We start from the raw sequence: 13,675 nt of genomic DNA on the forward strand, positions 1-13,675 counted from the left end.
ATTGTGGCATTTGTTAAGCACTTACTAGGAGCCAAACACTGTACTAAGGGCTGGGATAGATACAAGATAGTCAGGTCAGATGTAGTTCCTACCCCACATAGGGCTCACAATCTTAATCCTCATTTTACAGATGAGGTAACCAAGGCCCAGAGAAGTGAAATGACTTGCCCAAGGTCAAACAGCAGTCACGTGGCAGAGCTGGGATGAGAACCCAGGTCCTCTGACTCCCAAGCCCAGACTGTTTCCACTAGGCCATGAATGGGAGGCCAGAAAGGCCCCCCAAGGGTCCTGGTGCTGGCATCAGAGACAGAGTCATGGGCTAGACAGACTATAGTTCTGTCCCAAGATGGCCAGGTTTATGATCTGATGAAATACCCTCCCTGCCCCAGAAATACATCTGACCAGTCAAGGAGCAGAGCAGGAACCCAAAGTAATGACAAGAGCCTAGGTAGAGAAGCAGCATGGCCTAGTGGATAGAACATGGGCCTGGAAGTCAGAAGGCCTTGGGTTCATATCCTGGCTCTGCCATTTGTCTGCTGTGTGACCTTGCACAAGTCACTTCACTTCTCCATGCCTCAGTTCCCTCATCTGTAAAATGGGGATTAAGATTGTGAGCCCCATGTGGGACATGGACTGTGTCCAACCTGATTAATTTGTATTTACTCCAATGCTTAGTATAGTGCCTGGTACACAGTAAGCACTTAACAAATACCATTACTAAAAAAAGGTGTATGGACTTCCCTAGCCCCTTCCCTTTCTTCAAAGTCATTCTATGCTTGTTACCTCACCTCCCCGTGCTCTACCACTGAAGGCAGGAAAGAGTCTCCCTATTATGAATGTCAGAAACTGAGACTCAGAGAGGTTGTTACATACCCAAGATCACACAGCAGCAGAGCCACACTAGAACTCAGGTCTTCTATCGGGGCCAACTTTACACTGTGAGTATAAGGAAGGAGTGGGGAGGGAGGAAAGGAGACCTTGAGGGGCAAAGCAAACAGGACTGAACTAATAATAATAATACTTATGGTATTTGTTAAGTGCTTAACTATGGGCCAGGCACTGTACTTCTAAGTACTGGGGTGGATGCAAGCAGATCAGGTTGGACACAGTCCCTGTCCCACATGGGCTCACAGTCTTGATCCCCATTTTACAGGTGAGGTAACTGAGGCCCCAAGAAGTGAAGTGACTTGCCTAAGGTCACACAGCAGACAAGAGTGGCAAAGCTGGGATTAGAACCCATGACCTTCTGACTCTCAGGCCTGTGCCCTATCCACTACACTGAACTAGGGAGAGAGACCTGATGTGGGGGTTTTCCAGTTTCATTCAGAGAAAATTCCCCTATCTGTAATTTATTTTAAGGTCTGTCTCCCCCTCTAGATTGTAAGCTCCTTGAGGGGAGGGATCCTGTCTACTAGCTGTATTGTACTCTCCCAAATGCTCTTCACACTTCGATAAATACCACTGATTGATTTACTGGTTCCCAGAAGAACACCCCACACCTCCGGAGATGAACTGAAACTAGAAGTTCTGCCCAGACAGCCATGGGGTGGGGTGGGAATGAATTCGTTCATTCATTCAATTGTATTTATTGAGCGCTTATTGTGTACAGATCACTGTACTAAGCACTTGAACAACAGCTTAACCCACAGCTTGGAATCAGGGTTGGGATGGGGACGACGACAGCTGGTTCCCATCATCTCCCACACAACTGGCAGCTCTGGTACCCTGAGAAAGCAAAATCGGAGGGTGAGGGGGACAATTTTAGACTAGTCTTCTAGACTGTGAGCCCGTTGTTGGGCAGGGATTGTCTCTGAATGTACTTTCCAAATGCTTAGTACAGTGCTCTTCACATAGTGAGCGCTCAATACGATTGATTGAATGAATGAATGGATGATTTTAGAACCAGGCTTCATGGCATCTGATCTCCCCCATTAAAGGAGTAGGGACTAGGGAGGAGAGGAGGCTGACATGATTACTTGGTCCAGAGTCCCGGGGGGGGGGGGGGAGCACCGACCCCTATTGCCCCAAAGATCTGGAGCCCCTGCCACCCGAAGGTCCATGTCCCCATCCCGCTCCCCCGATTTTCCATTCCCTGTCCCCGCTAGGTGGGGTGAGGCAACCGGCGGCGAGGGAGGAGGGGGGCTCGGCGAGGGTCTGGACTTTCTCGGAAAGGTCACGGGAAGGGGTGAGAAAGATAAGAAAGATAAGAGATTGCAGCTGTCGGGCCGAAAAAGTGGAGGCGGGGGCGGGGGCGCCTAGAAATGGGGTGGGGAGGGCGCCCGTGGGAATTCCGGGAGATAGGCCGGAGGAAAGTAGGGATCTGACTCAGGTTGGGCGGGGGGGGGCTGGAAAGGGCGTGGCGGGGGGGCGAGCACTCAGATCATCTGCAGACCCCTTCCCTGGGTTGTAAGCAATGCAGGGTGGATGGGGGGGGGGGGTGCTCCTGAGGGCACCGTTGCTTCCCCTCCTCCTTCCCCTTGCCCCCCCACCCCGCCCCCGGTCGGTGTGACTTGCAGGCAGGAGACGGAGGGACCCAGCCTGGCTCACTCGCTCTGTCTGTCCCCGCTCCCCGCCCTTCTCTCTCCCGATCCAGACGGCGGATTCGGAGCCCCGAGTAAGGGGGCTGTTGGGGGAGGGGAACTGGGGAGAACCCCCGCCCCAGGACCCAGGATGCCCACCTCCGCCCCCGGCGCCGAGTACTGGATTGACGGCTCCCACCGGGACACCGCCCTGCGCGATTTCTACACCGTGGGCCGGGAGCTGGGCAGGTACGCGGCCGGTGGGGAGAGCGGGGATTTAAGGGGGAGGGGGGGGGGGACGGGCTCTAAGGGGAAGAAGGAGAGAGGGGTAGAGGGGTGGTTGGAGAGCCGCCGCAAAAAGGCTGATTTCTCTCTGACTAGGTTGGGTTCCAGCCCTCTGCTGAAGCTGAGTTATGTTCCCTGTCAGTTCTAGCCGTGGGCGTGGGAGGAGAGTGCAGTGGGAAGGGGGATATGGGGGGGGGGGGGGTGGAAATTTTAATCTAAGAGGCCAGGTTTTGCTAGCCACTGTCATGGGGAGGGGCGGGGATTAGAAACCGGATTTGGAAAAAAAAGATGATTTCCCCCTTCCCCTCCTCCCCTCTTCAGATGCCCTATAAGCAAAGGCAGAGAGCATGCACTGCTCTGCTTCTAGCATTGGGTACCTCAGTCTCTTCGCCCCCCAAGGGCCATCTGGACCGGCAACCCCCTCCCCCGAAATCCTGACTGTCCCCAGGAATGGGTTTGGGAGGAGGGAAGGACCAAGGTGGCACAGTGGTCCTCTTTCCCTGATCTTCCTGGTCTGGGAGAAGAACAGGACTAGCAAAGCAAGAGGGAGAGCTGGGAGCGGGGTGGGCGGGGGAGGCGACCCCGACCTTGGAGCTCAGGTCACGGCGTGGAGCCAGGGCTGGAGAACCGGTCTGGGAGTCTAAGGCCGAGTCTAAGTGCCTAACTAAAGGCTTGTTTAGGTGGACCTGGGTAGGCCGTCCTGGGGCACGTGTCTCTATTTCTTGTTCTTGTTGGCGGGGAGATTGGGCCCAGGAGGGGGAGGGAGCGAGACAGAGACACAGAGACATAAAGAGAAAGGTCCATCCCACACCTGTCTTCAGCCCTAACTGGGCTCTTGTTAATGATGTGCATATAGCTATAATTCTATTTATTCTGACGGTTTTGACACCTGCCTACATGTTTTGTTGTCTGTCTCCCCCTTCTAGACTGTGAGCCCGTTGTTGGGTAGGGACTGTATATGTTGCCGACTTGCACTTCCCAAGTGCTTAGTACAGTGCTCTGCACACAGTAAGCACTCAATAAATACGATTGAATAAATGAATGAACCAGTCTGGCCCCCCGCTGACCCCTGAACTGAGTATCACAACCTGGGTTGGGGGATGAGGATGGGGGTCACTGCCCTGAGCTGCTGTGAAAGAGGAAGGGGAAGCGATTAGTTTATATAATAAAATGGTATTTGTTAAGCACTTTTTATGTGACAAGCACTGTACTAAGTGCTCTGGGGCCAGAACACCCCCCTTCCCCCCCACCCCACACACCTTTTGCCACAGACAGTTTCTGGGCCTCTCCTTTTTTTCTCCTTCCCCTTATGCCCCTTTTATCCCCCCTCCCCCCAACACACACACACCAGGGTCTGACAGACTTCCTTAGCACCCCCAGCTCTGGTACCTTTCCCTCCAGAATCTCCCCTACCACTCCTGCTCCCTGATCTCTCTGCCACAGGCAGCATCTCTGCTTCCAAACAGCTTCTGTAGGAAATAGGAGGAGATGCCCAGCCCCTACCCACTTGGATCAGAGCCCCCAACTGTGAGCCCCATGAGGGACTGGGACTATGTCCAACCTGGTTATCTTATATCTACCCCAGAGTTTAGAGCAGTGCTTGCAAATACCACAATTATTTTAATTAACCAATAGTTGGCAACTATACAGTACTTAATAGAGACTACATACAGATAACAGGCATGAGGGAATGTATAAATCAATAACAAATAAACAGAAGAATACACTAGTGGATGATGGGGTGGCTTAATTTGGGTTATCAGTCAGGGCATGGGCGTTCTGGATAGAACACAGGCCTGGGAGTCAGAAGGTCATGGATTCTAATCCTGCCTCTGCCACTTGTTTACTGTGTAGCCTTGGGGAAGTCACTTCACCTCTCTGTGCCTCAGTTACCGCATCTGTAAATTGGGGATTAAGACTGTGAGCCTTATGTGGAGCAGGGACTGTGTCCAACCTGATTTGCTTGTATCCAACCTAGTGCTTAGTATAGTGCCTGGCACATAGTAAGTGCTTAATAATAATAATGATGATGATGATGGCATTTATTAAGTGCTTACTATGTGCAAAGCACTGTTCTAAGCACTGGGGAGGATACAAGGTGATCAGGATGTCCCACGTGGGGCTCACAGTCTTCATCCCCATTTTACAGATGAGGTAACTGAGGCACAGAAAAGTTAAGTGACTTGCCCCAAGTCACACAGTTGACTAGTGGTGGAGCCAGGATTAGAACCCATGACCTCTGACTCCCAAGCCCGTGCTCTTTCCACTGAGCCATGCTGCATCCCTAAGAAATACCATAATTATTATTTTTACTTAGGAGGGATTTAGCAGAAGGAAGGAAAATGGTTTGCGGAAGTTGAGTGTTACGGGGGGTGGCGGGTCTGCTATATAATTGTCCTTCATGGTCAAAGATGATGTCACTCGTGGTAAATCAATCAATGGTATTTATTTATTTTACGGTATTTGTTAGGTGCTTACTATGGGTCAAACACTGTTCTAAGCACTGGGGCAGGTACAAGTTAATTAGGCCAGACATATTCCCTGTCCCACATGAGGCTCACAGTCATAAGTAGGAAGGAGAACAGTTGTGGAAACTGAGGCATAGAGAAGTGAAATGACTTGCCCCTGGTCACCCAGCAAGCAATTGGCAAAACTGAGATTAGAACTCCGGTCCTTCTGACTCCCAGACCCGTGCTCTCTCCACTAGATCATGCTGCTTCTCTGTATTGTATGCAGGGCACTGTACTAAGCACCTAGAAGAGTACAGTACAGTAGAGTTGGTAGACATGATCCCTGCCCACAAGTAACCTGCAGTTTGAGTGTGAGGCAGACATTAAAATAAATTACAGATAGGGAAAGTAGGAGAGCATAGGGATCTGTTTCATTCATTCAATCGTATTTATTGAGCACTTACTGTGTGCAGAGCACTGTACTAAGCGCTTGGGAAGTACAAGTTGGCAACACATAGAGACGGTCCCTACCCAACAACGGGCTCACGGTCTAGAAAGGGGAGACAGACAACAAAACAAAACATGTAGACAGGTGTCAAAACCATCAGAATAAATAGAATTATAGCTATATGCACATCATTAACAAAATAAATAGAGTAGTAAATATGTACAAGTAAAATAAATAGAGTAATAAATCTGTACAAATATATACAAGTGCTGTGGGGAGGGGAAGAAGGTAGGGCGGGGGGGGATGGGGAAGAGGAGAGGAAAAAGGGGTAAGTGCTGTGGGGCTGGGGGTGGGAGTGAATATCAAGTGCTTAAATAGTACAGACCCCAGTGCACAAGTAAATTATACTTTTGAGTAGATGGGTGTCTGAAGAAGCTAATATGAAACCTTCAGTCCTATCCAACCTTTGCACATGCGATGACTATCTTTTGTTGAGCTGTTGTGTTTTGCCTTTGTGTCTCTGTCACAATCCAAACTAAACTTTTTCTAGAAAAGAACCACTCCTTTCTGGATTGCAATGTGTCACACTGGTTTGTCTCCTGCAGTTGTCTCCGAGTTTTCATCTGAAATGCCACACTGAGGCGCATTACTTTGTTGTCAGAGCATTTCTCCCTCTCGCCCTTGCTTCCTCTAGACTGTAAGCACCTTGTGAGCAGGGAATGTTTCTCCAATACTCGACTGTATTGTTCTTTCACAAGTGCTTAGTACAGTGCTCGGCACAAAGTAAGCATTTGTGGCTTAATAGAAAGAGCACGGGCTTGAGAGTCAGAGGTCATGGGTTCTAATCCTGGATCCGCCACTTAGCAGCTGTGTGACGTTGGTCATGACATTCTCTGTGCCTCAGTTACCTCATCTGTAAAATGGGGATTAAGACTGAGCGCCACCTGGGACAATCTGATTACCTTGTTTGTACCCTAGTGCTTAGAACAGTGCTTGGCACATAGTAAGCGCTTAACAAATACCATCATTAGTATTAGTAAATACCATTGAGTGATGGATTTAGATCACTGCATTCCAACTGTTTAAGGTGAATGCCTGACATCCATTCTCCCTAAATGGTTCACGCAAGTGCAGCTGTGTGGAGGGGAGGCTTGTTTCAGTGCTCATAGGCTGACTTGGTTCCAAGACTTACTTGTCTGTGATCCCGTCTTGCCCCTTGATTTTGAGAACGGCCCGTAAGTGCCACTGTTGGAACTGTTGAAGGAGTTGATTGGCTGTGGTGTCTTGGCCTGAAGCCTCATGCTGCTGGTACACTCAATCTGTCAGTCTCCCATAGGTGGAATGGCCTCCTTGATATGATTTTTATTTTAATAATAATCATAGTGGTATTTACTAAGCACTTACTATGTGCAAGGCACTTTACTAAGCGCTGGGGGAAATACAAGATAATCAGATTGTCCGGTCCCTCTCGCACAAAGGGCTCGTAATTTTCATCCCCATTGTGCAGATGAGGGAACTGAGGCCCAGAGAAGTGAAGCGACTTGCCCGAGGTCACACAGCAGATGAGTGATGGAGCCAGGATTATAAATCAGGCCCTCTGACTCCCAGGCCTAGGCCAAGCTGCTTCTTTGTCCATCGTTGCATCATCGGCCAGTGGGCCGCCTAGGTGACCGAATCCAGCTATGGCATTCAGCTCTATGTGGCCCACAAAGACCTCTTGGTTGCTGGCAGGGCTTCCCCAGTGCCCACGTCAGAAACCCGACCTCAGTTTTCTTCAGATCCACGGTTGATCAGTCCCCAGCTCTGGGACAACTCTACAAAGCAGTTTACAGTCCTCTGCAAGTCTAATTGGCTGCGGGCCTCCAGGGTACAATCACCCGCTCCCAGCAACTCTTGAATGACCACCTCTGAGACTCTCGACGATGCTAGAAGCCCGTTGAGTCTGAAGTATTTCTTCAAGGACAGAGAGCATATTTCCACTCTAGCTTCCAGGTCCCCTGCGGCATCCTCCGGTGTGGCTGTGGAGACCAAATTGATCGGGGCGAGCCTTCCACACCCACCCTATTTCTTCCCGTCGGCGACAGGGAATCGCTGAAGCAGGGAACCCCCTGCTCTGACATGACCAGTCATGTGGCCGTGAAGCAGTCTCAGAATCTTAAGTTAACTTCTCGGGGCAGTCAAATTTATAAACCATACTTCACGCCACTGCCCAGATTGTCTTTATCTAGAAATGCTTTGGGCATGTTACTCCCCTCCTCAAAAACCTCCAGTGGCTACCAATCAACCTATGCATCAGGCAGAAACTCCTCACCCTCGGCTTCAAGGCTCTCCATCACCTCGCCCCCTCCTACCTCACCTCCCTTCTCTCCTTCTACAGCCCAGCCCGCACCCTCCGCTCCTCTGCTGCTAATCTCCTTACCGTGCCTTGTTCTCACCTGTCCCGCCGTCGACCCCCAGCCCACGTCCTCCCCCTGGCCTGGAATGCCCTCCCTCTGCACATCCGCCAAGCTAGCTCTCTTCTTCCCTTCAAGGCCCTACTGAGAGCTCACCTCCTCCAGGAGGCCTTCCCAGACTGAGCCCCCTCCTTCCTCTCCCCCTCCTCCCCCTCCCCATTCCCCCGCCTTACCTCCTTCCCCTCCCCACAGCACCTGTATATATGTTTGTACGTATTTATTACTCTATTTATTTTATTTGTACATATTTATTCTATTTATTTTATTTTGTTAATATGTTTTATTTTGTTCTCTGTCTCCCCCTTCTAGACTGTGAGCCCACTGTTGGGTAGGGACCATCTCTATATGTTGCCAACTTGTACTTCCCAAGCGCTTAGTACAGTGCTCTGCACACAGTAAGTGCTCAATATATGCGATTGAATGAATGAATGAATTAACCAATTTCCAGAGTCCAGATTCATCATCATCATCATCAATCGTATTTATTGAGCGCTTACTGTGTGCAGAGCACTGTACTAAACGCTTGGGAAGTACAGGTTGGTAACATATAGAGACAGTCCCTACCCAGCAGTGGGCTCACAGTCTAAAAGGGGGAGACAGAGAACAAAACCAAACATACTAACAAAATAAAATAAATAGAATAGATATGTACAAGTAAAATAAATAAATAAATAAATAGAGATTCAATCATATTTATTGAGCGCTTACTGGGTGCAGAGCACTGTACTAAGCCCTTGGAAAGTACAATTTGGCAACATATAGAGACAGTCCCTACCCAACAATGGGTTCACATAGAAGGGGATCTACTATCAGATCTACTGATAGTGTCAAATGTTTTTGTAAAGGTCTCTGGAAACTTTATAGGGGTTTCAGTGCGGCTCCCTGATGCACAATATTGGGGTCTGAAGCCATTTGGGGATTTGGAGAGTGTGCCGTCAATGCTAACCTTAAATAGCTACTCCAGAAGGACTCGGGCCAGGGAAAAGAGAGCAGTAAGATCAGTACACCAATCAATCAGTGCATGGTATTTATCGAGCACTTACTGTGTGCAGAGCACTGCATTAAGCACTTGGGAGAGTACAATATAACAGAGCCGGTAGGCACATTCCCCACCCACAGCGATGACCAGGTGACATTGATCTTGAGATTCTGTGGCTTCATCTCAGTGTTCCATATTAATGATACTAGTTGTCATCACCATAATTGTGATATTTGTTAAACACATACTATGTGCCAAACACTGTACTAAACACTGGGATAGAGTCAACATAAGCAGATTAGACCCAGTCCACAGTCTAAGGGGGAGGGAGGACAAGTACCTTCTCCCCATTTTTATGGATGAGAAAATTGAGGCACCAAGAAGCAAAGTGACTTGTCCCAAAAGTCACAGCAGGCAAGTGGTGGAGCCAGCATTAGACTAATAATAATAATAATAATTATTATTATGGTATTTGTTAAGCACTTACTATATGCCAAACACTGTGGTAGTTACAAGGTAATCAGGTTTTCCCACTTGAGGCTCACAATCTTAATGTCTGTTTTACAGATGGGGTAACTGAGGCACCGAGAAGTTAAGTGGCTTGCCCAAGGTCACACAGCAGACAAGTTGCAGAGCCGGGATTAGAACCCACATCCTCTGACTCCCAAGACCGTGCGCCTTCCACTAAGCCACACTGCTTCTCTGTTGAGGAAAAGCTTGTGTTAGTGCTGAAGCAGGGTGTCCCCTCCATGCTTCCCGGTCTCCCACCACGTCCAGGCGCGTGGTCATTTTTCACAATTCTGACTTCTGTGGTGACTTTCTCAGGAGTCGAGACCAGTGCCAGGGCTGAGCGTATTTCCTAGGCTTTCTAAGGCCTCATTTTCACTAATACAAGGTGTGTTTTGGAGAATCCTGCCACGTTCACCATCTCCTCAGGCAATGTTGTCTGTGATGATAATAATAATAATAATAATTGTGGTATTTGTTAAGCATTTACTATGTGCTAGGCACTGTACTAAGCACTAGGGTGCATACAGGCAAATCAGGTTGGACACAGTCCCTCTCCCACGTGGGGTTCACATAGAGCACTGGCCTGGGAGTCAGAAAGTCATGGGTTCTAATCACAGCTCCACCACATCTCTGCTGTGTGACCTTGGGCAAGTCACTTCACTTCTCTGGGCCTCAGTTACCTCTTCTGTAAAATGGGGCATAAAGACTGTGAGCCCTATGTGGGACAGTGACTGTGTCCAACCTGACTTACTTGTATCTACCTCAGTGGTTTGAACAGTGCTTGGCACATAGTAAGCACTTAACAAGTACCATAGTTATTCAATCCGCATTTTACAGATGAAGGAACTGAGGCACGTGAAGTGACTTGCCCAAGGTCACACAGCAAATAAATGGTGGAGCTGGGATTAGAACCCATGACCTTCTGACTTCCAGGCCTGTGCTCTATCCACTAGGCCATGATCTGTGTTGAGTCTGGCCCCATCTTCAGCAAAGTCTTAACAGCTTTCTTTTGGGATGGGGCATTCGAATCTGAGGAAGAGAAAAGGCTGGAGCAATGGGTCAGAGGTGGCAGTGTCAAGAGTGAAGGATCAATCAATCAATCAATTGTATTTATTAAGTGCTTACTATGTGCAGAGCACTGTACTAAACGCTTGGGAGTGTAAAATACAGCAGAATTAGCAGACACATTCCCTGCCCATAATGAGCAGGGTCTAGAGGGGGAGAGAGACATTCATTTGCTTGGGCGGAGCAAAGAGTGCTTACGTAGGTGGGAGGGAAATAAGGGCTGATGGGAAAACTGACCCTTCTTGTATACAGTGTATATTATGGTATTTGTTAAGTGCTTACTATGTGCCAAACACTGTTCTAAGAGCTGGAGTAGATACAAGTTAATCAGGTTGGACTCAGTCCATGTCCCACATGGGGCTCACAGTCTAAGTAGAAGGGAGTAGGATTTAATCCCCCTTTTTCAGATGGGGTAACTGAGACACAGAGAGGTTAAGTAATAATAATAATGATAATAATAATGGTGGTATTTGTTAAGCACTTACTATGTGCCGAGCACTGGACTAAGCGCTGAGGTAGATACAAGCAAATTGGGCTGGACACAGTCCCTGTCCCACATGGGGCTCCCAGTTTTAATTCCCATTTTACTGTTGAGGTGACTGAGGCATAGAGAAGTTAAGTGACTTGTCCAAGGTCACACATTAGACATGTGACAGAGTCAAGATTAGAACTCAGGTCCTCTGACTCCCAGGCCTGAGGTTTTTCCCACACAGCATGGCACTCACAATACCAAGAACTGCCAGACAGCAATCACCCAAAGCTGTGGCTTTGTTAGAGGTTAGTCAGGGAAGACGTCCTGTAGGAGATGTGATTTTAGTAGGACTTTGGAGATGGGGAGAGCGATCCTCTGTTGGATATGAAGCAGGAGGGAGCTGCAGGCTGGAGGGAGGAGGTGAGCAAGGTGCCTGTGGTGAGAGAGACAAGATGGAGGAGCAGTGAGTAGGTTGGTGTTGGAGGAATGAAGGGTGCGGGCTGGGTTGCAGTGGGAGAGGAATGAGGATAGATGGGATGGAGAGAGCTGATTGACTGCCTTACAGCCAATGGTGAGGAGTTTCTGCTTGATATGGTGATGGATGGATGAGCAACTATTGGAGGTTTTTGAGAGACATGCGCTGAATGACTTTTTAGAAAAATGAGATAATAATAATAATAATAATAATGGTATTTGTTAAGCACTTACTATGTGCAAAGCACTGTTCTAAGCGCTGGGGGATACAAGGTGATCAGGTTGTCCAACGTGGGGCTCACAGTCTTAATCCCCATTTTACAGATGAGGGAACTGAGGCACAGAGAAGTGAAGTGACTTGCCCAAAGTCACACAGCTGATAATTGGCGGAGCCGGGATTTGAACCCATGACCTCTGATTCCAAAGCCTGTGCTCTTTCCACTGAGCCACACTTTGGGTTCCTCCTTGAAGACGGTCATCTTCCCGCTTGGATGGACCTTGCCTCCTGCAGTTCCCCCGCCCCTCCCCAAATTCCACCTGCCTCACCTGAGCCTGGGGGACCTGTCAAAGGGTTATTTGTGGAACAGATTCCATGGACTGGGAGACTGTAAGCTTGCTGTGGACTATGTTGTACTGCACTTTCCCAAGTGCATAGTACAGCATTCTGCACACGGTATGTGCTCAATAATAATAATAATAATGATGGTATTTGTTAAGCACTTACTATGTGCAAAGCACTGTTCTAAGCACTGGGGGATACAAGGTGATCAGGTTGTCCCACGTGGGGCTCACAGTCTTAATCCCCATTTTACAGATGAGGGAACTGAGGCACAGAGAAATGAAGTGACTTGCCCAAAGTGACACAGCTGACAATTGGCGGAGCAGGGATTTGAACCCATGACCTCTGACTCCAAAGCCCGAGCTCTTTACACTGAGCCACGCTGCTTCTCAATAAATACCATTGATTGATGGATTGATATACGGTTTGTCCAAGGAAAGCTGACCATCATCTCGGAGGCCAGGAGTGGGGCCTCATGTGCTTGGGAAATGGTTCAGGTCCCCAGAGCCAAAGGTGGGATTGAGGAGAGGCCTGGGCCATGACTGGGAAATGTTTGCAGCCCAATCTAGTGGAGAGAGCATGGGTCGGTTCTGGGAATTCGCCCATCTGGGTTCTAATCCCAGCTCGGCCACCAGCCTGCTGGGTGAAACCTCAGGCCAACCACTCAACTGCTCTGGCCTTCAATTTTCTCATCTGTAAAATGGGGATGATAATCCCTGCCTCGCCCCACCTCATGGGGTTGTCATGAGGTTAAAATGAGAGGATGGAGGTGGGAATAAAACCTGTGGGAAAAGAAAAGGCCCTCTACCAAGTCATGTACTGTATTGTTTATTGGTTTTTTCCTCTTCACCACAGGCAACCGTAACATGTCTGGTCAATACCCAGATGGTTATAATTGGACAAGGCCGGCTCAGCCTGGGAAACAGAAATAAAGAATAAAGGCAAGATAAGGGCCTTTCTCTCAGTTATCTCAAAGCACAGCTACCCTTAACACCTCTCGTCGGTTTGCACCACAGCTCTGCAGGCTGAGGGGATGGCGGTAGAGACCCTTCCCATTTGACAGATAGAGAAACTGAGGTTCAGAGAGAGTCAGGGACCCACCTAGAACCCCACAACTGACCGGTTGTGGGTGAGGAGGGCCCTACAGGTGTCCCTTCCAGGGGATTTCAGAGGGTCTCTGGGTGAACACCAGACTTTTTAAAACAACAACAAAAAAAGTGTCAGATTACTCAGTGGGATTTGGGTTGCTAAAAACAATCGTGCTGGGGGTTGGAGGGGAGGGATGGGTAGAAGTGGGGAGTTGGGAGCGGCAGGCTGAGAGGCAGAGCGAGATTTGATTTCACCGTCCACTGGCTAGAAAACATTATTACCAAGATCAGAAACTAAGTGGTCTCCGGGTGCTTCTGCGGGAAGCTCTGCCTGCTGTCGCTCTTCAGTGGCTCCTGTGGATAATTTCTCCCT

General features: G+C 49.0%; 1 protein-coding gene across 1 annotated transcript in view; it reads left to right on the forward strand.

Moving 5' to 3' along the window:
• Positions 1-2,550: 2,550 nt before the first annotated feature.
• The window catches only part of LOC119919524 (calcium/calmodulin-dependent protein kinase type IV-like), a 67,026-nt gene continuing 55,901 nt past the window's right edge, over positions 2,551-13,675 (forward strand). The window contains exon 1 of the mRNA XM_038740001.1: positions 2,551-2,768. Within this exon, the coding sequence (XP_038595929.1) occupies positions 2,671-2,768 (98 nt within the window). The 5' untranslated portion in view covers positions 2,551-2,670. The remainder of the gene's footprint in view (positions 2,769-13,675) is intronic.

This window comes from Tachyglossus aculeatus, chromosome X1, assembly GCF_015852505.1.
Source record: "Tachyglossus aculeatus isolate mTacAcu1 chromosome X1, mTacAcu1.pri, whole genome shotgun sequence".
Lineage (NCBI taxonomy): Eukaryota > Metazoa > Chordata > Mammalia > Monotremata > Tachyglossidae > Tachyglossus > Tachyglossus aculeatus.